This window comes from Betta splendens, chromosome 10 (assembly GCF_900634795.4).
Source record: "Betta splendens chromosome 10, fBetSpl5.4, whole genome shotgun sequence".
Taxonomy (NCBI): Eukaryota; Metazoa; Chordata; class Actinopteri; order Anabantiformes; family Osphronemidae; genus Betta; species Betta splendens.
In genome coordinates this window covers 12,599,916-12,624,468 of record NC_040890.2, presented here as the reverse complement: position 1 = coordinate 12,624,468, position 24,553 = coordinate 12,599,916, and the positions used below count along the sequence as shown (strand labels likewise).

Sequence of the window (24,553 nt, the reverse complement as noted above, 5' to 3'; positions counted from 1 at the left end):
TAAGTTTACAGTTTGCTGTCGTTAATTGTTAATTAGAACATGCACTTCCTAATAGACTCAGTTTTATATATATTCTTCTATACAATCATGAACATTTTAACACTTCTTAATGAAACATACATTTAAAACAATAAAACAATTGCACAGTTATCATGGTCCATGGAGAAACTGTAATGATAGTTTAATGGGGTTGAATCTAACAGCTTTAATGCTGCTTGTGACATAGAAGATGTGTTTTATTTGAAGAAAATCATTACTTGTTGGCTCCAGACAGTCCAGATCTGTCAGTAATTAGTCAGTGCCAGATGACAAACTAGCTGTTCTTTGTCATTGTTTTAGTGATCTGTCATTTAAATAACAGCAGTGAGACAAATTTCAAGCCATTTAAAGTGTAATATTATATGAAACTGATGCATTCATGAATTTGAAAATCCAATGGTATAAACAGATTTTGATCTATTGTAGCTCTGTGATTATACTAACAGGTAAGCAACACTCACATTTCCCATCTATCTTAAATATTTGCCGTTATATAGTCTGTTTGAAATCTGACATATTTTGTTTAGTCTTAAGAAAACACCCGATACATCTCAATAAAAAAAGTGTCTGTATTTCTTATTAAACCGTTAGTTATTGTTATATTGTCTGTGTTGTGTTGTAAATAAGAAAAGGGTAAATAAATTGACCTTTACTTGTTCTTTTCCTCAGGAAGTATTAATATTATAATAGGGAAAGGCCTTTTATAGCAACATTTAAACTGACTTCATGTTCAATATTATATTATGCATAATCACAGAAACATGTCGTGTGGTTTGGAATGTAAGATGTCATCATCACATGGTGTTTTTAATTAGCCCCCGCGGAACAGTAAGTTTGCCGGGGCCCCACTCAGACTCCATGGCTAAAAATAACAGCTCACTCAACTTCACGGAGTCTCATTACAAGACTATCCCAGGATTCCTTCTGAGTGAAGTGAAGGTCGAGGGTGAAGGGCGCCAGGCCAATAGTAGTGCTTCCTGTTTAAGTTGGAATAGTCTGAATCCTCAGAGAGGTGAGGGTGGGAGAGGGAATGAGCATCTGTGCGAGACCACCGCATCTGTAAGTCTAGAACTGAAGGACGACTGAGTAAAAAGGAAACTTAAGTGTTTTTGACATCATTGGGGGAATTCAGGGGTTTAAGACATTCAGCGTCCTGGACAGACTGTGGTGCTGCCTACATTCGAAAGATGTTGGCAGTGATAGGTTAAACGTTCTGACACTGACTAATAACATGCTCCAACATGAAGTGACTGAACCTTCAGCAGCAGGGAAGTCATTATCTCCAGCAATATGAGTCATCCTCAGCGGCTTCCTTTATTCCTCAGCGGCATCGCAGCCACAGTTTGCACAAAGTGTTATTCCACTGACCTCTCGCGCACAGCTGAAAATCAGACAGAGCTCCTGCATCGCCCGCCGTCAAGGCGCAGCAGTTCAAACGCCATCAGGGCTTCGCTCATCAGTAAACGAGGACATGCAGGAAAACGCAATCTCGATGAGGCGGTTTGTACTCTGTGCCCCGTCCGCCTCCACCGCCTTGCATTGTTTCACCTGGGAGTTCAGACGTTCACCACGAAGCGCCCCCTCGTCACTGGGAGTTGACTGTTAGTCACTGTCTCTAGAGATTGTGTAAGAAGGAGCTTACTGGTGCAATACACCCCCAACACACACGCCCTTTGTTATTAATGTCAATCTGAAAAATATGAAATATTTGTTTACTGCATAAATGTCAGACTTGACACTCGTTTTGTGTTCTTCTGCCTTGTCCATATTTAAACTGAAGATCTGACATAGTCATATCCACTTATGTGTGTGGGCATCGATTCAAAAAGCATATGAGCTTGTTGAATGACTGATATGTGTGACTCCCATGTGAAGCTATGGTCACAAACCCTGTTGAGGTGACCCTTCAGAAACCGCGGTGACGTGCCTTATGATCACATACTGTACATGTAAGTCTGGATGTCGAAACTGATGCGTTTCCTAAAATTGCTTGAATGAGTGAAGCCTCACTCACGCTTGCTGGAAACTGGTTGTCTTGTTCAGGAATGAATCCCGTCGAACTGATAAGTCATACCAACCTGTACCACCCGCTTACAGGCAGGAAACTTATCAGTGTGTGACGTTATGGACCAGCGGGACAGACCGCGGTGGAGGCGATGCTTGTCTCAGGCAGCCAAAACAACCTGACGAGGGTGGAATCCACCTCACTCTCATCCACCTGGAGCCTCTATTACAGACAGCTGTATTTATCATTGGAAGGTCTTTTAATGTGGCAGCCTAAATAAGTGGGCTCAGTGGGAACTACTGTACTACTGTACATGCAGCTGAGGTCGGCTGGCTATTACACAAACAATGTGAAATTTGGAAGCGGCAACATGCAAAAGTATGCGGAGTTAAAACGATCCATCTGCTACAGGATCTGTGTTTAGTCACCGGCTCCGGCCTTTCAACATCTGGCTGAAAGGTGCCACTCAGTCTGGGAGAACGCGGATTCTGCAGCCTGGAGGAAAGGTCATTTGGATGTAGCGCAACTTCCATGTGTCTGACAATTGGAGCCAAAGGTGCAAGTATAACACCACATTTCCCGAACCACATAAATATCCAGACCCTTTAACTCTAACCTCCCCACAACTAATGAAACATTTTAAAGGAAAAGTTGCCTGTTCACACATGTAGCTCACCCACACAGCCGCTGAGAAAACACATATTTTACAGGCTTGCCCATAACGAGAAGAAAGCCACAAAAATGAAAATGGTTCCCACTCAAAGTCGAACTTTAAACACACTAACATGTTTTACATGTAATTTACCAGGTTTGCTGCAAAATGAGGACTCTCTCTACAGTTTAGTTTACAATTACTTTAAGTGGTTTTGCAGTACATGCATGTGCACATGTCCCCTTTGCTCTGTTTGATTAGAAACTCTTGAACTCTCTAGATACTGCTTTTGTAAGTATGCAAAGCAACAGACTTTGTGGAGATATGTGGGTTCAGCTAAACAGTCGAAACTTTTTATTATAAGAAAAGGATGATCTTTTTGTTGTTAGGTTGTTATTTGAGTTAATGCTTTGCATTTTGAGACTGAAAACAAGGACCCTGGTACTTTTCCTTTCATCTGGATAATGCTGGCACTTGGATTGGAGAGAGAACTTGCCCGCTTTGCCAGCTTTAGCCCATAAAAGGTTAAAAAAGGAACCAATAACGCTCCTCTCCAGCCTGTCACACTGGGGTACACGAGGGGACTGGGGTCTATAATAAATACACGCCTGCATTCTTCACCCCCCGCTCTCAGAGGGACACGTAAACACACTAACATAACCCTGTATTCTTGTCATTCCACCAGAACACCTGCGGAGCACGCTGGAAGTTTTAAAAAAGTAATCAAAAACAGACGTGCTCGCAGATTACGCACGCCCAAGCTGCAACAAGCACAAGCTTGTCCCATGGAGCCGCTCAGAACATTTAAACACTGAGTAGGAAACGGGCACATGATGAGTCCCTGCCCCCATCTGTCACCAGCACACATTCTTAGCAAAAAAGAGAAAGAGCAGCAAAGAGAAATATAAGAAAGCAACAATGGCTGATGGGAAGCCCTGCGGAGAATGAGAGGGAGGTGACAAGTGAAAAAAGGCAGGCGATGGGGGTGGAAAGGGGAGGGAGAGGCACGTAAGGAGAAAGAGGGGGTGTAGAGGAGGAGGAGGTCAGAGTCTGAGGAGCGAAGCTTTTAAAGGGTGAGAACTGAACAGTAGTGAGCAAAGCATGAGCGCACACAGAGCGGGAAGCACGGAACGTGACTAAAGACCTCAAATACTCTTCAAAACATCAAACAGGTAAAGCTTCAACATTTTATTTAATGGTTATAATCATGCGTTTGTGTTGGATAGATGCGAACCAATCTTTATCTTTAGGATTGAGTCACTGGTGTCAGGATGTAAGGGCACAACATATCTGTGACTTCATAAAAGGAACAGAGCACACAACTGAAATCCATTCGTTAGTTGGTTCAGTGCAGGGTTCCCACAGACCTCAGTTGGCTTTGTGCCTGGAGAAAATGGAAGTGCTGGTTGGGTCAGCTCAATGGAGGTTTATATTCCGGCACTCGGTATTTATTTATCAAAAGTTGTTTACAAAACAGAAATTACAGCATGTTCATGATACACAAAGCTATAAACCTTGGTGAAATGGAGATGTGTCGGCCCGGACATAAACACAAGTGACATATCCAGAAAACAAACCCTCTTTACCTCTGTGGATCGCTGTTTCCTTGCTTATTTTGGCTTGTGTTGATACAAAGTTCCCTGTTTTATCACATTTACAACTTCTTTTTCTTTTATTCTGCCTTATTTACACTTTACATTCCTTCTTACGACCTGGCCAGATGTTGTTGTTACATAACCATCTGGATAAACATATACTTCATCTCGTAGACTCTCTGAGACATCTATGTTCACTATGACTATTTTTTTATTTTTGGAAGTAATTTTCATCTTTTTCGTTTCTGTTTGTAGAGATGATGTCACTTCAAAGAAACCTGGCCGTCCTTCTGCTTTTGTTGAATGCCTCATTTTTCCTCCACTCCTACGTCCTAATTCACGCTGCGTCCACTTCCCCTCCTGTCACCCTTCCGCGGATAATATTCCTTACTGCCTTGAGCTCAGACGATGACTACTATGACGATGACACTGAAACCAAAAGCTCTTCTCCTGACGTGGTGGTCGCCGTGAAAACCCCTGTTCTCCACCAGGGGTCCCAGCCCTGCCAGTATGACCCCTGCCTCGAAAATCAGGAGCCATGCGCCCACCTTCGGGAGGAGACAGGCTGCCTCTGTCCTGGTATCAGTGGAGCTGACAAGCCTCCTCACGCACCACGCATCCAAACACTGCTGCCAATAAGCGAAGGGGGTGACAGAGGAAAGGTGGAGGTCAAGTGGTGCGCTCCGTCTTCAGTGGTTTCTACCTACAGGGTGGTGGTTCAGGGGCAGGATGGTGACGTCCTTGAAGTTGGCGATGGTCTGCGGCGAAGTGTGGTGGGCTCTTTGGAAAAAGGCACCAAGGTGTGTGTGGAGGCGCTGAACCAAGCTGGACGCAGCAGCCCCTCAGACTTCTCCTGTCAACGCTATGACCCTCCCACATCCTCGGACCATCACCTGTTGGCCTTGATCATAGGTGGGGGGCTCCTCCTCTTAGTAATCATTTTAGTAAGTGTGATTCTGTGGAAGTACAAAACATGTCGGAAAGGAAAGGGCAACTCCGCCAATGGACTGCACCCTTCTTACAGAGCGGGGGAAACACTGTGATCCAGCAAACTGCATCACAGTCACAACCCACTCAAGTTTGATCATGGACAGCAATAGCTGTGATGTTGTGATTAATGATTGAGTCCTGTTTACAACCCATTATTGGGAGAAAGAGTGATTTTTGTGTATGTAAATTAGACACTTTTCTTGAATTAACACTAAAACATAGTCAATATTTTCGAATTATTTGTGAATTAAAACTACTGGTTTATTTGCTGGCAAATTAAACATTGTAGATTTACTATTTTTTTAATTAATCATGATTGTAAATACATTTTTAGGATATACCCACTGTCTTTTATAACTCCTAGAAAACTAAAACATATTTTTGAATAAAAAACATTTTGTGATGGTTGAATTTTCTTTTCATTCAAAAGCACTTTTGCACTTGACAAACATACAGCAGAGTGAAACATTAGAAGTCCTGACTCTGTTTCTTGGCCCCTGAACTGGATGAAATAGGTCCACCACAAATGATCAGTTTATACAATTAGGTGATTTATCATTAACTTACTTTTAAAAAATATTGTTCAAACATAGCTTGTTGTAGGTACCTTTCTACTATTTTACTAGAGGCGTACAGACTATAAACATACTTTTATTTATTTACAACTGGTTGCAACAACAAATCCCAAGTGAACAAGCACTACTGTATAAGCCACAATGAACAAGAAAAAAATCCTTGGGGTTGGGTGAGTGTTGCAGTTAAGCACTCAGGCATGACAACAGGTCCAATCCATTGGCCTCTGTAAATAATACATACCTTATAACAGAAGATGCCATGTATTGTATTTCCTCATTTGCGCATTAACTTCAAAATAATAAAATAAACCAACTATCGATGCGCGCTGTGTTTATCTTAAGATTCTTTTGAATCTTTATAAAACAGTTCTAAACATATACTCACTCATTCCTCAAGTCTATATCGAGCGTTTATATTTTTCTTGTGTACTTCCGCATTTATTCTATTTGTTTAGTTATGGTGGCAGTATTCATATTTTTATATACTATAGTTTACGACGCGTTTAAACTATTTTTAACTCTTTCTAACGTTTACCAATGAGCAGACAATGCGTGCAAGGTTTGCTTTCATGATTGGCTAACTGCTGAAGTCACTCACGATTAGTCCCGCCTTTGGTCGGTGTCGCAGCCAATGGTTTGCCTCTCAACAGTATGATAAGGAAGAGTTCAGCCTTTTAAAAGGCTGACATTTACGCTTATACCTGCCGCGCAACGATCGTCTCAAGAACTAGAATGGCGAGTACAGGTGAGTGTTATCTTTTTTATCCTTTTTGTGGCAGCTACAGTATGCCGGGACGATCTGCAGCATATCTGAATGCTATGTCTATAAAAAACATAACTTTGTTGAGAAACTCCCGAAGCCTCACGGCAAGACGTACCTGGGTTCGAACCTACCTGTCTGCCAGGTTTCTGTCTCGACTTCGCATGTTTTCCCTGTCTGTGTGGGGTTTTACGGGTACCGGCTTTCTCTGCGAGAGGTGCGGTTAGCCCCGAGGCTTACGGGCAATTAGTGAACCAAAAGAGCTAATGTGGAGTGATGGACCGGTGTCGTCAGTCCGTCGAGGAACCGGTACCATGCCCAGATTATCTAAACAAAGCCATGCGACCGAACAAGATATAGATACGGTTATGATAATCGAAGAATATAAGAATTCAAAAATAAAATCTGGATATTAGCTGTTTAATTAATTAGCACTCCAACTAACTGAAGGGACATGATAATATAATGCATCAATAAAAGTTATGTGTCTGCAATAATGTATAAGTTGACCCTTATGATTACAGTTTGGCAAATTCAGCATGACTCAGCAGATAGTAAAAGTGATGAGTTCAAACCGGAAGCTATTTATTTCGCCAGGGAATCAGGTTACTCTGGAAACAAACAACAAAGCAAGAATGTTTAAGAAGATGCCAGGTGTTACTCTAGTATTACTTTAACATTAAGCTGAATGATTAAAATACACAGTAGCTGCACTGATTTTGTGCAGATTTTAGATAACATGTAAAAATAAAGCTTTATTTAAATATTTGTTTGATATTTATATTAGTAAAAACAGAGAGATTTATTGCCTGAAACCTAATCTGTGTTTCAAAAGTACAATTGGATCAGTTTTATCTAGTTAGTTGTTTACTTGACAAAGGCTGATTACACTTTATGACATCTCACATTTCCAGTGCCCCTGGACATCTCCTATGCCGATCTAAAAGCACTATTGGAAAAGAACCAGGGTGTCTTTCTGGTGGATGTCCGCTCCAAAGAGGAAGTGGACAGAGGCCGTATTCCTGGATCCATTAACATACCTCGTGAGTTCTTTTTGCATCTTCTTCCTTAGTGCATAGATGCAAAAATTATACCTATTGATAAGGTATGTTTCTGCCATTAACTCTTTTCTTTCTCTTTTTTCTTTTTTGTTTGCTCAGTTGATACAGTAGAGGCTGCTCTGAAAATGGACCCAGCAGACTTTACACACAAGTATGGGATATCTAAGCCACCACTGGATGCCCCCCACTTGGTCTTTCACTGCCAGATGGGCAGGAGAGGTGCAGTAGCAAGAGACAAGGCTCGTCAATTAGGATATGTGAGGTAGGTAGTAACACATGCACAACTGGTTTACCTGTCTATGGTTCAGGTCATCTACCATAGTATAAAATCTCTATTACAATCCGTTCGGCTATGTATTTTTACATTATGAAATCTGTGTAGACTTATATATGGTGTATGACTGACTTTATATTCTGTGCCTTTTTATGTATCAGTGCTCAGAATTATCCCGGAGCTTACTCTGAGTGGGCTGCGAAAACGAAAAAGTGACTGCTGTGGAGGAAAATGTCATTCAAACGTTCAGCCCAATAGTGTCAGAGAAACCAACCATGCAAAATAAATATATACATTTTATGGCTGTTTTTTTTAACCTTTGATACTGGTTGCTATATTTAAAATGTATGGATATATGAAAATTAAAAATCATGGAATCTGCTTTGAAGTGCAGTATTGTTTTTTTGGATCAGTTTTAGGAGCTCTTTCTTTATCAAATAAACAGACATTCAGTGCTTGTACTAACATAGTAATTGTTAATTGATTTAAGTATTAATCTGAAAGCCTCCTGGTAGTCAAGAAAAGGTGCTGCAAGAGATACAGCAGGTAATGAATAAAATTTGGAGTGGACTGGGGAACCCTTCTTACAGTGCAGGGGAAACACTGTGATCCAGCAAACTGCATCACAGTCACCCACTCAAGTTTGATCATGGACAGCAATCAAATAGCTCAGAGTGATGTTGTGATTAATGATTGAGTCCTGTTTACAACCCATTATTGGGAGAAAGAGCGATTTTAGTATATGTAAATTAGACACTTTTCATGAATTAACACTAAAACAATTATTTGTGAATTAAAACTACTGGTTTATTTGCTGGCAAATTAAACATTGTAGATTTACTATTTTTTTAAATAGTCATGTCTGAATTTGATTGTAAATACATTTTTAGGATACACCCACTGACTTTTATAAATCCTAGAAAACTAACTAACATATTTTTGAATAAAAAACATTCTGTGATGGTTGAATTTTCTTTTCTTTTACAAAGCACTTTTGCACTTGTAAAACATACAGCAAAGTAAATCAGTAGAAGTCCTGACTCTGTTTCTTGACCCCTGAACTGGATTAAACAGGTCCACCAAAGGTACAGTATTTGGTATTTATTAGCAGAAACTACTAAACCTGCTAAGCTGGTTTGCCAACCGTTCTCATACTCATTAAACCACCCGGTGGTCCATTGTATGTCTATGTATCTGCAATCATTGTGTTTCTTCTCTACAATTTCAGCATAATTGTTTGATGTTAGGTTCCTCGGAGGAAATGTGAGGAAAAACTACACAAAAAGTCATTTACTATATAAAAACATAGTCACTGGCTACTTTTTTAACTGAAGGTTTTACGTAATAAAAACATAGCTTGTCGTAAGTAGCGTTGTACTGTTTTACTACAGGTGTACAGACTGTAAACACACTTTCATTTATTTACAACTGGTTGTTACTTAAGCAACAACAAATCCCAGGTGAGCAAGCACTACTGTATAGGTCTGTGTCTGCAATAATGTAAGAGTTAACCTTCTATGATTACAGTTTGGCAAATTCAGCATGACTCAGCAGATAGTAAAAGTGATGAGTTCAAACCGGAAGCTATTTATTTCGCTAGGGAATCAGGTTACTCTGGAAACAAACAACAAAGCAAGAATGTTAAATAAGAAGCCAAGTGGTACTCTAGTATTACCTTAACATTAACTAAATACATTTAATTACATTTAATTTGTAATTGTAATTACAAATTACAATTACATAAATGCTAAAGTACACAGTAGTTGCACTGATCTTGTGCAGATTTTGAGATAACGTGTAAAAATACCACTTTATTTAAATATTGATTTATTTGAGTAAAAACATACTGTAGCAACTGCATAACGTCCAAAAAATGATTAGTAATAAAAATAAATTTCAGAGAGATTTATTGCCTGAAACCTAATCTATGTTTCAAAAGAACAATTGGATCAGTTTTATCTAGTTAGTAGTTTATTTGACAAAGGCTGATTTTCCAAAGAGGAAGTGGACAGAGGCTGTGAGGTAGGTAGTAACACATGCACTGATTTACTTTTCCATGGTTCAGGTCATCTACATTAATGTCTGCTGTAGTGTAAGATTTCTATTATAATCCATCCAGCCATGTATTTTTACATTATGAAATCTGTTAAGACTTATATATGGTGATGACTGACTTTATATTCTGTGCCTTTTCAACGAAAACGAAAAAGTGACTGCTGTGAAGGAAAACGTCATTCAAACGTTCAGCACAATAGTGTCAGAGAAACCAACCATGCAAAATAAATATATACATTTTGTATTTTTTTTAATCTTTGATGGTTGCTATATTTAAAATGTATGAATGTGTAGCCGAGTATCTTACGTGGGCTAAAATGTATGAAAATAATTAAAAATCACGGAATCTTCTTTGATTTGCAGTATTGTTTTGTGGATCAGTTTTAAGAGCTCTTTCTGTATTAAATAAACAGGCATTCAGTGCTTGTACTAACATAGTAGCTGTTATTTCATTGTATTAGTATTAATATATGTAATATAAGTATTAATCTGAAAGCCTCCTGGCAGTCAAGAAAAGATGCTGCAAGAGATACAGCAGGTAATGAATACATTTTGGAGAGTGAATCACTGCTTTTAGGTATTTATTCGAGCATGAAAGGCTAATGCTAGCGCTAACGCTAGTGGATGTTCGGAGCTAACTAGCAGCGCTAGCTTGTCGGGCTATGCTCCATGTTTTTTTTCATCCTCACCTACAGGCGCTGCGGCTGGTCGTGGTTTTAGGAAAACAAAGAAAACGGCGCGGGGTGAATGCTGCAGGAGGCCTTTTGGTTCTTCTGTGGACGGAAACGGCGGCAAGCTCTCACCATGTGAACTGCGCGGGTAAGCCTTAGCACCTAGCTAACGCCAAGTTCTCCAACAATATAAAAGGTGCTCCTCTGAAAACTGAGAGGAAATGGATCATTATTGTTAAGCGATGAACAAATTCTAAAATGTGTTATTTGAAAAAATAAACATTGTCATATACATGTGTGTGTGTTGAAAACATTAAATCAAATTATGTCTTTTTATTTTCCAGTGTTAATAATTGGTCACAGTTTGTGTTAAGGGTTTAATCAAACCTCATCACATGTCTAATTACAGTTTAGTAAAAAGAGGTTGTGTTTGTGGTGCAGTTGCAGCCGCTGGGCCCTGGTTTGCAGGGATTAAAAAGAACGAAGTCAGCCTGGGTACAAACCTACAGCACACACTCCACATCTACGCACATCCCAAGGTCACACACGGTATGATATCAAATATATTTACACGTTAGTACTCGCAGATTTGAAGGGGAGCTTGTTTCCCAGTCACAAACCGTGTCCTGAACCTGAGCCAGAGGAGCTGTGTGCCTTCACAGAGCTGCATGGTCCCCTCAAACTGCTCCTGTCATTTCAGGTATACACTGTAGTGATACTGTAGCAGGGTCTTTCATAGGTTAAAGCCTTGACCTCTAATAAAAGTCCTCCAATAATGTGTTTTCTTTGTACTCTGCAGATGAAGGATGTGAGATCTTTCAGCCCAGAGTGGCAAACGCATCTAGATGCGTTCCTACACACTTTCAGTTTGGCGAATGCAGAGGTATGAAACGGTCTGCTCACTACTCACAATCATATTCTAAGTTAAACAAAAAAAAAGTTAATTTCCTTTTTTTATTTTTACAGATTGAACTCTATTTAAAATTAAAATGCAATCAGAAGACTCTCCAACGAGTCTTCAGGTATGGCTCCTACCTTTATAGACAAAGGTCACAGCTTCCTTTTGGGGTATTTATATATACAACAATCAACAAAAAGAAGACTGAATTTTGGCCATTCGTTATACAGTATAGAATAATAATTACACACACTACAAACACTCACTTCTCTAGTTTATCCCACACAGTGTTGCAATGAAGCAATTCATAAATTCATGTAAGTGTTATTGTTCTTTTTTTGCAGAGTGGAAATCAAATATAAAGTTGCACCATCTGTGATTTTGGATGTCACTTGCAAAACACAGTGAGTAAAGTTTTCTTAATACTATCATCTATCTCATTTTTACTGCGGCACATTTCAGTTTTACTTTTAGCTTAAGAATAACTGATATGTGGCCAAAACAAAGTGCATGAACGCTACAACAACTTACTGCTGAACATGTTGTACAGTGTACACACTTTAGTGTGCAGAACGTGAATTACTCTGTTTGTTTTGAAAGGCCTCCAGAGTGTGTGAGGAAAGGATGCTGGTGTCATGGAGGCCACCCTGTCCTTGGAAGCAGGTTACCACTCATTATTCCCCTGCATGTCATGGATCAGGGCCTGTACGGGGAGCTCAGCATTCAGCTTGTCACACTCCTCAGCCCGTGTATTCTGCAGTACCCGAATCTGGAAACCAAGCTCACTGAATTACAAATATCCTTTGATGAGCTAATCGGAACGTTTTTAATTGACAGAATTTCTTGGCAGGACTGAAGAGTTTCTAGCTGGGTGGTTTCAGGGCTTCATCTCTGCTCTTTAACAGTGACCTGGTTTAGTTGGCTTCATCAGACAGTTCCCAGAGATGTGGACTAAGTTGTAGCTGAGTACAAAAGTAGAGATGTGGTTAAACATTTCCCAAGTTCTAGTTTATGTTATGCCCAAGTGCAACTGACTGTGACTAAAAATGAGTCAGTGCTAAAGGAGGTCACATATTTCTGGACAGCTGGAATCTGCTTAATTAGAATGATGTTGTAGTGTGTGATGCACTGGATGTCTGATTTGAGGAAGTTGTCCTTGACTGCATTTGTCTTCAGGTGTTTGTTTACAGCCCCAGTAACCTTCCCGTCAGAGGGTTGTCCACCTTCTTCCAGATGTTGCCTGCTCATCTGGACACTCATGAACTGGGTGTGCGTGGCATTCACTGCTTCTCTCTCAAAGGTATAGTAGACCATCACTACTGCTGGGAACAGCACACTCAAAGGAGTTCATTTCACGTGTTTTGCTAAAAGCTTTGCAGCTGTCACTTTTAATTGACATGGTAAACGCTGACGCTGTTCCAGGGGACATCCAAAGCAGTTAATCCTGTGTTGTAATGTTACTCCCTAAAAGACTAAAACCTTGGATTAGTTACGTCTTCAATATGAGATAACAGTTAAAAACTAATTTTAACCACCTGTGTTTATCACGGAAAGAATGTGTTTAGAGCCCAGAGCTGCTCTTATAAAGTTTAATAGACCACAAAAAAACCTATAATTAAAATCAGGAATTAATCCAGGTTGAGCAGGGGAAGCAGAGAAAACAATACACCAGTAATAGCACAGTATGTCTAAGCTACACAAGTGAGGTGTTGGTTGTAGCGTTTAACAAACTTAACAAACATGCAACAAGTTTGCATGGGGTTAATGCTGCGAACATTTGGTTCCAATATTGGTTTTGATTTAGATTCAGAAGGGAAAAGTCTCTCACGCCAGAGACTTAGGGTGTGGCATTTGTGATGCTGGTTGGCTATTTAGCTTTGACCTTGATTTTCCCATAACCTTACATAATGTAAAGCTGCCAGAAGTGAACAACATCCCAACCTACCTCAGTTCCCACAAATGGATTTATTACAATGAAAAAACATCTGAAAAGGATCCTAGAAACCCTGTGTGTCTAGAAAAAAGGGATAGTGAGAACAGTGTGAATTTAATGGTGATGTGATCTTAAATTAAGGACAAAATCTGTAAATGAAGTCATGACAAGTTGACCTGTTTTTCCATTAAGCCAGCCTCATTTAGGAAGACGTTCATTTGCTTTGGGCCAATGTCTGTGGTCTCTGTGGTTTGAAAGCACTCATGGGATCTTATGAGGAGACACTTTAGTCTGGCTGTTAGTAGCAGATGTATTGAGTCACACTACACTGCAGCACATTTAACTGCTGTACACTCATACCATGATGAAGCAAAATGTGTTTCTCAGAAACTGTAGTTGCATTATAACTAATCCTTTTTTTGCTAGAATACAGACTGAGTCATGGTCACTAGCAAAATCATGTGAATGAAAAAAAATCCCAATTATCCTATTTATTTAGAGCTGTTCCAAAAGGGAAATGTGTGAGGTGCTGTTGTTGTTTCTGCTCAGCCCACCGCTCTGTTTTCCATCGCCAAAGCATTCAGTGTTGTACCATGCTCTCAGCCAGTAGAGATAAACTTGTAATGTTTATCAGTTAGACTCACAATTATGGCATCTCTCCATTTGTTACTCATTTTCCACTTTCTTAAAGTGCTTTAACATTCCTTACAGATTTTCTGTACAGCTGCATTTACAAAATACACTATGAAAACTGGGAACATGCAGAACGGGAGTCAAGCTCAGTTCAACAGAGTCTCCTGCTCTTCTTCTTCCTGCAGCACCGCGACCCTTTCATCTCTCAGCTCTCTGATCTCATGGGTGAGTGACAAAAGCAGCAAAATCATGAATTACAGGGTTGAATATAACTCATTTCATTTGTTACTATATCAATGCAAGATGCTAATATACTGTAGTTTCAGCAGTAACTGGGACGTTTGTAATGCTCCCACAGCTGCAGAGAGACTGATAGAGCACCACCTGGAGGATATTCTAAGCAATAACAAACAGGCACTGACAGCAGCAGTGCAGTCTGAGCTGAAGAACACGCTGAAAGCACAAAATCACAGGACACAGGCAAGTCTGACAAACACACAAAATAAACACTGTAATCCAATTCTTGAACGAACAAACTTGTCTGCAGACTTCGTGATAATGTTCACTTTGAACTAATATTATTTTGTGGTGCCACTTACTGAGATTTGTTGCTTTTATTCATTACAAACTGTTTTAGTCATCAGCATCAGAGTGTAGAAAATTTGTACAATTTGTATTATTAATTCATACAAATTATATCTCTGATATTGTTTTTGTTGTGTGAAACATTTAAGGAGCAAGAGAAGCTGAATTCTGCTGTCAAGGTGATTCTCAATTCATCCATCAGCATTGTGAGCTCCAGCAGTAACATGGAGTTCAGGAATGCTTGTCTGAACAGCATGAAGGTGGGAATAAATACAATTGCTGTATATTAGTATTCATAGTTTTTATAATAAAATGCTAATTTTATCATTTGAAAAAGATAATGTACGTAAGAACACTCGTATGTACGTATTTGTCAGGTACGTGACACTCATGAACTGTCGGTCTCCCTGTTTGAATCGCTGAGGAGGGTGACATCATGGAAATTCAAATCCAATGACAGCTGCTTCTCTGCTCAGGTGAATGGGATGTTTGTTTTTAGTTTTGTCTTCATTGTCTTATATGTTGCATTATATACATTTATACATGTATACATGTACTGTACTAACATATCATTGCCCAACAGACAGAACAACGTCCTGAGAGCGATGTGCGCACCAGAACAGAAATCTGACACCACCTGTGTAAAAACTGTGGAAACACTGGATTGGCTATTTTTGTTATTTAAATTGTGGTAGTGTGATGGAAATAGATATTAAAGCTTTAATTGAAATTTTAATTTAAAATTATAAATAAAATTCAAAGTTGGGTGACAACTGGTGATTTTTATTTCTTCTTTGACTAATCTGCAAATCATTTCAGTGATCCCTCGGTCTGTTAGGCATTAAGACCTGATGATGTCATTAAAGGTTGTCTTGTCAAATAATTAAATTGCACAGGTCACAGCAGTGTCGTTTGTAGTTGTTGAACACGTTCACCTGGTTGGACTGGATGAACGCTGGCGGGGCTTTCATGTTGCTCGTAGCTCTGACTCCATCCAGCAGAGGCCGGCGAGGCTCCATTACTCCTCTGATCAAACGCCAGTAGAGGAAGAAGCGCTTCCGTTTGTTATTGTTTATGCCGATGACGTAAATTCCGGCCGCCAAGACTTGCAGCGCTTTTTCGCGGTAAAATGATCTGAGGCTGAACCCGTTGGTTCCGTTTGATCATAACTTCCACTTTTCTGTTTTACTGCTGTATTTGGAGGAGAAACACGGGCCTTCGGTGTTGTTATGCAGTAAGACGGAAGCTAACGTTAGCCCGTAGCTCCTGACGTTTGGCGTCTTCCTCACGGACTTTATCTACTACACTGAGGATACAGGACCATGGCAGCTGTGACCCCGGAAAGTTTATTATCGGAGCTGGAGATGTTCGGTGTGTCCTGTGAAGATGACTCGGTCCTCGACAAGAGTAAGTAGCTGCACATGTTTAGTTAGAGAAAAGGACAAGACCTTTACATCAAAATAGCGACGTTACGCAGGTGACTGTTAGGTTTCATTTGTTTGTTACCTCTCATTTAACAGATGGCAGCAGTAAACAGCGTATAAGTAGTTTTTATTAATGTCTTAACCCGTTCTCCTCCTTTGCCTGGTCTTCTGTTTTCCAGTGGTGGAGCAGTGCATTTGTAACAGGATCCAGGCAGCTGGCATGGTGTTGGAGTGGGTGGCCTACAGTAGTACAAAAGACGGATTAAAACTCTCCATGGACACCCTGGAGCAGTTTGAACATGAGGTGACGGGCTCATACTGTGTTAATGAAACTCTTTTATTGTAACTGTGTTGGAGTCACCCCAACAGGAGCCCAGTTTTTATTCTTCGTTTCATTTTCTTTGCAGGTTTTAAACAAGAAGAATAAATCAAGGCCAGTGTTTAGAAAAGAAGATAATCACAACAGAACGAGAAACATTCACGATTTGCATGAGTTGTATCCTTTACAGTAAATGTTTACCATAAGAAAACATGCATTTAACTGTTAGGCACGTTTTTCCTTCAGCTGTCAGTGTGAAATGTCTTGTGTTGCAGTCCTTGATACTATTTGTATAGAGTTAAAGCTGAGGAAGAGGAGGAGATTCTGCTGGATTCCTACTCTACTCCTGCAAAGGTAAGATGTGACTTTGTTTCTTACAGAAAAAAAACCTTAATAGTTTAATGATTGCATCATCACTTTCAAACCTAAAATTAATTGTTTTATGGGTCATAAGGTGGACCTGGGACCTACAGTGACTTTAACACTTGTGTGTCTTCAGGGCTCTCAGAAACGAGCACTGACCACACCAGAACACCCTCAGTCCAAGAGGAGTGCTGCTCTGAAGGCCAGCCCTGGCCTCCTGCTGTCTCCTGCCAGCTTCTCTCCCAGGTAGACAAGCCGAAAACCCTGAATCACCACGGACATGTACTGAATAGAGCTTTGTTGTTGGTCATAAGACTTCTGCTAGGTACCATATGATTAGTAACCTGACCAGTATAATAATATGATAATGTGTAAAGATGCAAGTTCGGATGTTTGAAGCTTATTACCCTTTTGTTCAGTATTGTTTGACAATCGTACATGGTCAGAACAGGTTATGTAAGCTGTGACCGTTTAAATGAATATTTGCTGTTCTGTCCTTATCCCCACGTCTGTCTGCAGTGTAACTCCATCACAAAAGTACAGTCAGCGAGCAGCGAAAGGGGAGGTGGTGGCTTCATTCGGCGCCGTACAGGGCACCCGCTGGGTCGGCAGGAGGACTCCAGGCGTAGGCGTCCTGGTGAAGCTGCTGGAGGAGCCTGAAGACTCCCTCCGCTGCAGCTACAAGTACATGTTCCAGAGGCTTCGTGATGTTCGAAACGGTATTTAGCGGTCAAGTCTCTGCCTAGTAGTGCAGCTCTGGCAATAACTTAATAAAGGTTAAAGCTTTCATGTGGACTTGCTTAGATTTTTGCATTTCTCTTCCAGTGTTGACAGAAAAGATTGAAGAGCTTGGTGAGAGCCTCAGGTCTCATTTCAGTATCGAAGAGTTCTCTCCTGTTTCCCTGCCGGCTCAGGTACAGACGTGATTTAGAAAAACACATTTTGAATATAACTCTTAAAATTCTTCTTTTAAAAGCATCTTAAACTCAGCTTTGTGTTGTTATAAACTGTTATAAAGACTGTTCTGTGTTGTGACCAGTCAGTTTAGAATGTTTTTATCTCCACGTGTGAGCAGGACAGTATAACGGTGCTGGGCCAGGTGTGCTGTGACAGTAATGGAAAGCTGAACGCACAGTCGGTTCTGTTGGAGGCGGGACCAGAGCAAGGCGGTCAGCAAGTTCCTGTTGACCTGTCAGAGCTCAAGGAGTACTCCCTGTTCCCTGGGCAGGTGAGGAGAAGGAAGCTCCATGCCGACCAACAGCTGCTGTTAAACATGGATGAACTGTGTCTTTATAATTGTTGGTCGACTGTCTTTTGTTGCTTAGTTAAGAATAACATTCAGCTCTGCAGCACTTTAATTGTTGCTTCTGTTCACAGTAGTTAACATTGAACGGTGGACTCTCCTTTGCCTCTGCACTGAAGTTTGTGCAGCAGGTTATATGGCCACCAACAGTATCAGAGCATGCCAAGGACCTGGGCATAAGCCTGACCAGCGTCTGACCGAGAACTCTGACAGCTCCCACATAAGAATATATAGAATGTGCACATGACGAAGTGTTCGTCTTAACGTGGCATCTAGACTCACGTACGTGTCTGCCCTCTCAACAGGTGGTAGTGATCCAAGGGATGAACACAACTGGAAGAAAACTGGTGGCGTCCAAACTTTATGAGGTCAGCTTAAAAACAAAAATATATTGCATTTGTAATTAGTCCTAGTTAACAATTACTGATTTTTACGACCGTTTTTGATTTTGTGTTGTTTTTTTTTAGGGAGTTCCTCTTCCCTTCTACAATCCTATGGTTAAAATGGAGATGGATGAAGGTAAGAATGATGCTGCCTTCTTAACCTAACTGTGACAAAGGCATGTTTGATACGAAGGCTTAGAGGCTTTGTCACCGTGTGTAAACATTTGCTTCTATTTTGAATTAATGAAGACACTCTCTGGTTCACAGAGCCAGTCAATGTTCTCGTGGCCTGTGGACCGTTCACTCCTTGTGACAGTCTGAGCTTTGAACCTCTGCTGGACTTGATTAGTATCATTGCCAGGGACCGTCCTGATGTCTGTGTGCTGGTACAAGATTTGTAGATCTTTTACACAAGTATAAAATGCTTGTAAATACCTCTATTAGTTTGTAGAGACGGACAAATCAGTGAAATGAATGTTATTTACTAATTTTTGCTTTTTTTCAGCTTGGACCATTTGTGGATTCCAAACATGAGCAAATTGAGGTACGGTAGGTTTCTAAGTGAACATGAATATGTTTTTAGTTTAATTTTTTTAGCATATTAACTGTTCTAACAATCAAATCAGTTATGAATATGTGATTATCGCCTGTTTCTCTAACAGAAAGGTCAGGTTACTGAGACGTTTGATGCCATTTTTTCAAGATGTATTGAAAGTATATTAAATGGCACCAAAAGGTAAATCTACTCTCTCGTCACCCTTTACTCTTGCTGTGATTCTGCACCTTGTGGGGTGCTATTATAATAAACTGATTTTATTTTATTTTTTTCTATCCAGTGTTGGCTGTCACCTAGTGTTTGTTCCCTCCCAGAGAGACATCCATCATCACTTCATCTACCCACAGCCTCCATTCACTCTGCCAAACCTCAGCAAGGATCAGGCCCAGGTCAGATCTACAAAGACGCCACTAAGGGGTTTCTCACGATCCAAACAGAAACTCATGAGTTCAGTTACAGATAAACACATGCTTGGTCATGATTGTCATTGTCCTTTGTTTCTGTACACTCTGCAGCGTATCACACTGGTCCCCGACCCCTGCACCCTCCTCATTGATGGTGTGACCTTTGGCTTGACATCAACTGACATCTTCTTCCACATGGGTGCAGAAGAGATCAGCAGGTGAAGGCTTGTTCAGTCAAAATCTGAATGACAGGGTGCAAATGCAATCTGAAGTTATGTACTGGTTTTATTTTTTAAATGAACCTGACTTTTGTTTCAGTGGAACTGGATCAGAGCGATTTTCACGTATACTGAAACACATACTCACCCAGAGGAGGTAGGAGTCCTAAAGAGTCTTCTTGTTTGTTTTTACAGTTTTTCTCCATTAATGGCCTCTATGTTTTGGTTATTATTTTCAGTTACTACCCACTGTACCCCCCAGTGGAGGACGTTAACATGGATTATGAAAAGTTCCAGAGCTTTGGTCAGATGCCACTCACTCCTGATGTGCTTATCATTCCTTCTGAGCTTCGCTACTTTATAAAGGTATGAGCCCCCAGAACAGAAATGCAGTGTGTACAATTGTACAAATGACTATTAAAAATAAATTGAGATGACTAAGAACGTGATAATGGCAGGCTTCATCTCCCCTTGTCCTCAGGATGTGGTCGGCTGTGTCTGTGTCAATCCTGGTCGTCTTACCAAGGGTCAGGTGGGTGGGACGTACGGGAGGCTGCTCATTCAGCGCAGCGCTGCATCAGACGACGGGAAGAGAGTGACCCCCTGTTTGACTGCTCAAGTGGTGAAAATATGAGAAAAAGACTTTCTAAATTGACTTGAATTGACCCGGACCGGTTTCGCAGCAGCTTCAATGGCTTCTGTACAATGTATAAAAACTGTATTCGTTCTTATTTTATATGACGTGTAGGGGTGGACTATGCTCTGATTGGTGGTGTCTGTAACTATGGTTGATTAGGAGTCGCTCAAAAACGGCATCAATAATATTTCCAATAAATTATTGTCACCCTTTCTATTATATTGTTTACTTTGTCATTACTTCCCTACTTAAGTTTTAGTCAGATGAAATAAATCCATGTTTAACTTTTAAATTGTGAAACATTTCAATAATCAGTTAAATGAGAGAGGAAAAAGGTAAAAGCTTCGTATCAAACATGCTTTGGTTTAGGTTTTGTTTTTTTTAATCGTAAAAGTGGTCAAACTCATCAGAGTCGCTGCGTTGAGGTGTGATCTTTGTTGATCTGTTCTCCTCTGCTTGAACCATCTTCAAGTCAGAAACTGCTAATGAAGACATTGAATATTTCAGTCAGCCTACAAACCCACATGTTCCTCATCACTGTCATGAAGCAGTACCTTTGAGTTTCTCTGCAGGTTTCAGGTCCTTGTCTCTGAAAATATCAAACATATCATTTTTAAAAAGTTCAAAGTTTTGTGGTGGAAGTAAAAAGTACTCACTCTCTTTTCTGTCTTTGTTCTTGAGGCATAAGGAGATTCTCTATGTCATCCTGCTCGCTGAAATCGTTTGAGTCGTCCCCGTCAGAGAATCCTGCTTTATTCGCTGCCTTCTCTCCATCTTCTGTTGCTTCCTCAGGAATATTGTGTCTCCTTTTAGGTCAAAAATGTGTAGTTCAGGTGCTGTTGGCAAAGAAAATCATTGAATTCTAATCATTTTACCTCTTGTCCTGTGGAGAGATTACGCTTTCTTCTGAATCGCTTTCCTCCTCCTCTGGTTCTCCTTCCTTGTCACTCCTCTGCTCCTCCTCACTCTCTCCCTGCTCTTCGTCTTCGGACCCCTCCTCATCCTCTCCTGTCTTGTCTTGTTCACTCTCATCCTCTTCATCCTGTGAGGAGGCTGAACTTCTGTCGTCACTATCATCTTTCTTTAGCTCATCTTTATCTTTGCATTTCTGCTCCTCCAGCTCATCCTCCTCTTTCTCATCAGCTTCCTCCTCATCTTTTTCTTTTTGTTCCTTCTCTTTCAGACATTTTTCTTTTTCATCAGGCTCATCCTCCACATCTCCATCTTGATCATCACCTACCAAGCTGTCCTCTTTGTCTTCAGTTTTATTCTCCCCTCTATCTTCCTGATGCTCGTCGGCTTCATCCTTTTCTTCTGAACTGCTTTGCTCAGAGCTAATAATCTGCTTTTGTTTTTCATCCCTAGCTTTACATTTAAGCTGTATACAAATGCTTCCTGAATCTTCTCTTCTGCACTGCTCTAATTTGTCATCAGCACTTGCATTTTCTGCATTTTTGCCTGTGGATTCTTCAGTTTCCCTTCCTGACACTTCACTTGAACGCTGACTCGCAGATTCATCGCCTTTGTTCCTGTTTTTTTCCTTTAGCACCTTCTCTGCGCTCAGTGGTTCACTGACTTGTTCAACTTGTACCCCACTCCTTTGCCTCCTCTTCTTGCATTTCCCTGAGGAGACATCCCTTTGAAAGCTTTGGACCACTGCATCTGAGGCAATGATGACAGTACTGGAAGATCTAGATGACCTGAAAGAGTTATTAATAAATGTACACAGAATATGATAGACCAATAAAAGTAACCGTAAAGTACCCTTAAATAAGTTTGTTGATCAATGGATAGGGAAATATGATCATTGGATTATATTTTAGAAAAGATTACAAAAATCTGGGCTAGTTACCATATGTATGTAAATGAATTACGTATGTGGAATTAAATCGATTTTGTTTATATGGAAATGCACTAGAATGTATTGACTCACCCCTCTGAGCTGTGACTTTGCTTCTCAGAGGAGGTGCACTGTGACCTTCCTCTCGTCTCCTTTTTCCTCCTCTCTCTGATGACTTGAGTGGAATCACTCTCGCTGCTCTCTGCATGACCACTGGACAGACGTACTGTGTACAGCATGTGCAAAATGATGATGAAATACTTTACATACATTGATATTAGTGTTTTAGTGTAAGATGTTTCATTTTCCCACCTGGTTTAATGTCCAGCTCATGTGACAAACGACTGCTCCTCCTTCCACCACATCTCTCTCCCCTGGGGCTGGATGCCCCACTTATCTCAGACCCCTGTGCCACAGTCGGTGAAGCCATCAACTCAGTGGGAGGCTCCTTGCTGTAGAGCTGACCCCACAGAGCCTCAGGGAGACCATCTGCAGCTGCCATCCAGGACCAGGGGCAGTCGGCGTGCAGGGAAGACTGGCCAGGTGTGTTATGCCTGGGCCAGGGGTGATGACTGGGTGTGGAGGAGAGATGGTGGAGCACAAATGGGTGAGGATGTGAGAGGAAGAATGGAGGGACACGAGAGGAACTCTGAGGCTGATGGGATGCTCTCATGGGAATTCCTGGGAATTGGTTGTAGTCTGAGTGGATGTGACCATCTTTTTTTCTTTTGATATAGCCTGTAAACGCAGGTATATGGGTCTTTATCAAGAAGACTTTATAGAACATTCACAGGACACAATATTTATTCAATAATTGATGATGAGAGCAAACCTTGTGAATGTTGATCTGCAGAAGCCTCTGTTACTTCTGGTTTTTTTGTGTTTTTAAGACATGACCTCATGTTGTCCTCCATCCTCTGTTAAACAGAGGAGAAGGTTTACCTTATGATCCTGATGTTTACTTTAGTCAAATATTTAAAATTTAGCAAACGTTATATAACTGTACAATATAATACGTAATCATACAAATAGATTTGAGTAGTAGCAAACCCTCACCATCCTTTGAGCAGCCTGTGTTTTCTCCTTGAGCTGCTGCTGCCAACAGGGTGAACTCTCCTTAAGGTACCACTCGTACTCCATCTTTGGGGGTCAAAGGTGGAAAAAGACCCAAAAAAATGAAGCACGATAGCAGCCAGGTTCTATTTTTAAACTAAATTTTGCGTGTTGTGTGCATGAACCCGAATAGTTTTCATGGCAGCAGTGCAGTCCAGCATCTCTTTTAGTGTGTCCTGGGCTTTCTCAAACTGCTGTAGAAGCTCCTTGTTGTGTTGCTGGGCTCTTAACTCTCGCTCTTTTAGCTCCTGCCAGCGCTGCTGTAGCCTGACTTTGCTGCAGGTAACACAGGTACACATGCAAATTAAACACACCAGCATACAGTACACAATGCACAAGGCCTTCCTTGTTCTTTTTGTCTACCAATGACATTTGTGTCTTAAAATATTCCCCAAATCTAGTATCAAAGTCCAAGACAGTAGAATCCATAATAATTCAAAAATCAAATGTATCTATGATCAGCTTTGAAATGTATAATGTGCTATTTATAAAACACTTCCTTTGTAGTGTTAGGAACTAATTTCTACAAATTCTGCTCTAAAATTCTCATTTAGGTATCCTACCTGTTTGTTAGGCAGGGATCTCTTTGTTTCATAAATGTCTTTCTTTCCATGTGGGTCAAATCTGCAAGAGACGGTAATTTCTCTTTTGGTGCAGCCATGATGCAGGCTTTCAGTGGACACAGAGATTATCAGGGATTAGGTCCTGCGCTTTGGGGGAGGGACCAGACACATATTACCAATCTACACGTGTATATGGTTAAACAGTAATAAAGGCTTTTTATGCAACAAAGTCCCTGGAAAGGAAGTTGTAGTGGCATCTACTTAGGTGAAAGTATTTAAACTCATAAGTAATTATTACATTTTTTTTAATTGACAACCGATTTCCAGCTAAATTAATATATATTTATTATATATTATTAATTTATATATTAATTTCACTGTAGATTAATATATATATATATATATATATATATATATATATATATATATATATATATATCTATATATATATATATATATATATATATATATATATATATATATATATATATATATATATATATATATATGCAATTTGTACCCAAAAATTGTAACAAATTTCCAGCTATATATATATATATCACAATAGATTTGAACATATGTGTGTGTGTGTATGTATGTATATGTATATATATATAGTGAGTGTGGAGAAAACAATAGAGCATTAGAAAGCATTAGAAAATCTTAATTTGGGAACTTCTAACTACTTTTATTGTTGAGAAAAC

General features: G+C 40.2%; 5 protein-coding genes across 8 annotated transcripts; 4 read left to right on the top strand and 1 right to left on the bottom strand.

Annotated features, from left to right (window-relative positions):
* Positions 1 to 3,707: 3,707 nt before the first annotated feature.
* Positions 3,708 to 6,174, top strand: si:ch1073-303k11.2 (leucine-rich repeat neuronal protein 4). Its single transcript, XM_029165971.3, has 2 exons — positions 3,708 to 3,868; positions 4,547 to 6,174. The coding sequence occupies exon 2, from the start codon at positions 4,549 to 4,551 to the stop codon at positions 5,332 to 5,334; it is 786 nt and encodes a 261-aa protein (XP_029021804.1). The 5' UTR covers positions 3,708 to 3,868; positions 4,547 to 4,548; the 3' UTR covers positions 5,335 to 6,174.
* A 278-nt stretch (positions 6,175 to 6,452) lies between these two features.
* Positions 6,453 to 8,332, top strand: LOC114865033 (thiosulfate:glutathione sulfurtransferase-like). Its single transcript, XM_029166049.3, has 4 exons — positions 6,453 to 6,601; positions 7,531 to 7,659; positions 7,777 to 7,939; positions 8,113 to 8,332. The coding sequence occupies exons 1-4, from the start codon at positions 6,589 to 6,591 to the stop codon at positions 8,165 to 8,167; spliced, it is 360 nt and encodes a 119-aa protein (XP_029021882.1). The 5' UTR covers positions 6,453 to 6,588; the 3' UTR covers positions 8,168 to 8,332.
* Positions 8,333 to 9,994: 1,662 nt separating this feature from the next.
* On the top strand, positions 9,995 to 15,598 carry zgc:195212 (DUF4554 domain-containing protein). Of its 3 annotated transcripts, XM_029166048.3 has the most exons (14): positions 9,995 to 10,544; positions 10,702 to 10,825; positions 11,119 to 11,172; positions 11,256 to 11,377; positions 11,477 to 11,560; positions 11,644 to 11,699; positions 11,920 to 11,979; positions 12,176 to 12,371; positions 12,752 to 12,875; positions 14,220 to 14,366; positions 14,500 to 14,621; positions 14,876 to 14,986; positions 15,104 to 15,202; positions 15,310 to 15,598. In XM_029166048.3, the coding sequence occupies exons 1-14, from the start codon at positions 10,524 to 10,526 to the stop codon at positions 15,355 to 15,357; spliced, it is 1,368 nt and encodes a 455-aa protein (XP_029021881.1). In that variant the 5' UTR covers positions 9,995 to 10,523; the 3' UTR covers positions 15,358 to 15,598. The 3 variants fall into 3 exon arrangements, with proteins under 3 accessions (XP_029021881.1, XP_055368343.1, XP_029021880.1); XM_055512368.1 differs by lacking the exon at positions 9,995 to 10,544 and having other exon boundaries at positions 10,551 to 10,825; positions 11,265 to 11,377; XM_029166047.3 differs by lacking the exon at positions 9,995 to 10,544 and having other exon boundaries at positions 10,551 to 10,825.
* A 223-nt stretch (positions 15,599 to 15,821) lies between these two features.
* On the top strand, positions 15,822 to 20,552 carry pola2 (polymerase (DNA directed), alpha 2). The gene is made up of 18 exons (XM_029165900.3): positions 15,822 to 16,133; positions 16,330 to 16,454; positions 16,558 to 16,646; positions 16,766 to 16,823; positions 16,969 to 17,078; positions 17,352 to 17,551; positions 17,658 to 17,746; positions 17,908 to 18,060; positions 18,441 to 18,503; positions 18,603 to 18,654; positions 18,786 to 18,904; positions 19,024 to 19,062; positions 19,181 to 19,254; positions 19,355 to 19,463; positions 19,590 to 19,696; positions 19,797 to 19,853; positions 19,936 to 20,062; positions 20,178 to 20,552. Exons 1-18 carry the CDS (start codon positions 16,049 to 16,051, stop codon positions 20,328 to 20,330), a joined length of 1,809 nt encoding a protein of 602 aa, XP_029021733.1. The 5' UTR covers positions 15,822 to 16,048; the 3' UTR covers positions 20,331 to 20,552.
* Positions 20,553 to 20,673: 121 nt separating this feature from the next.
* On the bottom strand, positions 20,674 to 23,956 carry LOC114864975 (uncharacterized protein DDB_G0283697-like). Of its 2 annotated transcripts, none has more exons than XM_055512367.1 (10): positions 23,850 to 23,956; positions 23,412 to 23,562; positions 23,230 to 23,313; positions 23,006 to 23,090; positions 22,486 to 22,911; positions 22,267 to 22,399; positions 21,209 to 22,033; positions 20,990 to 21,139; positions 20,888 to 20,922; positions 20,674 to 20,812 (listed from the first exon to the last, which is right to left on the bottom strand). In XM_055512367.1, exons 1-10 carry the CDS (start codon positions 23,945 to 23,947, stop codon positions 20,715 to 20,717), a joined length of 2,085 nt encoding a protein of 694 aa, XP_055368342.1. In that variant the 5' UTR covers positions 23,948 to 23,956; the 3' UTR covers positions 20,674 to 20,714. The 2 variants fall into 2 exon arrangements, with proteins under 2 accessions (XP_055368342.1, XP_040928669.1); XM_041072735.2 differs by having other exon boundaries at positions 20,677 to 20,815.
* Between the last annotated feature and the right edge of the window lie 597 nt (positions 23,957 to 24,553).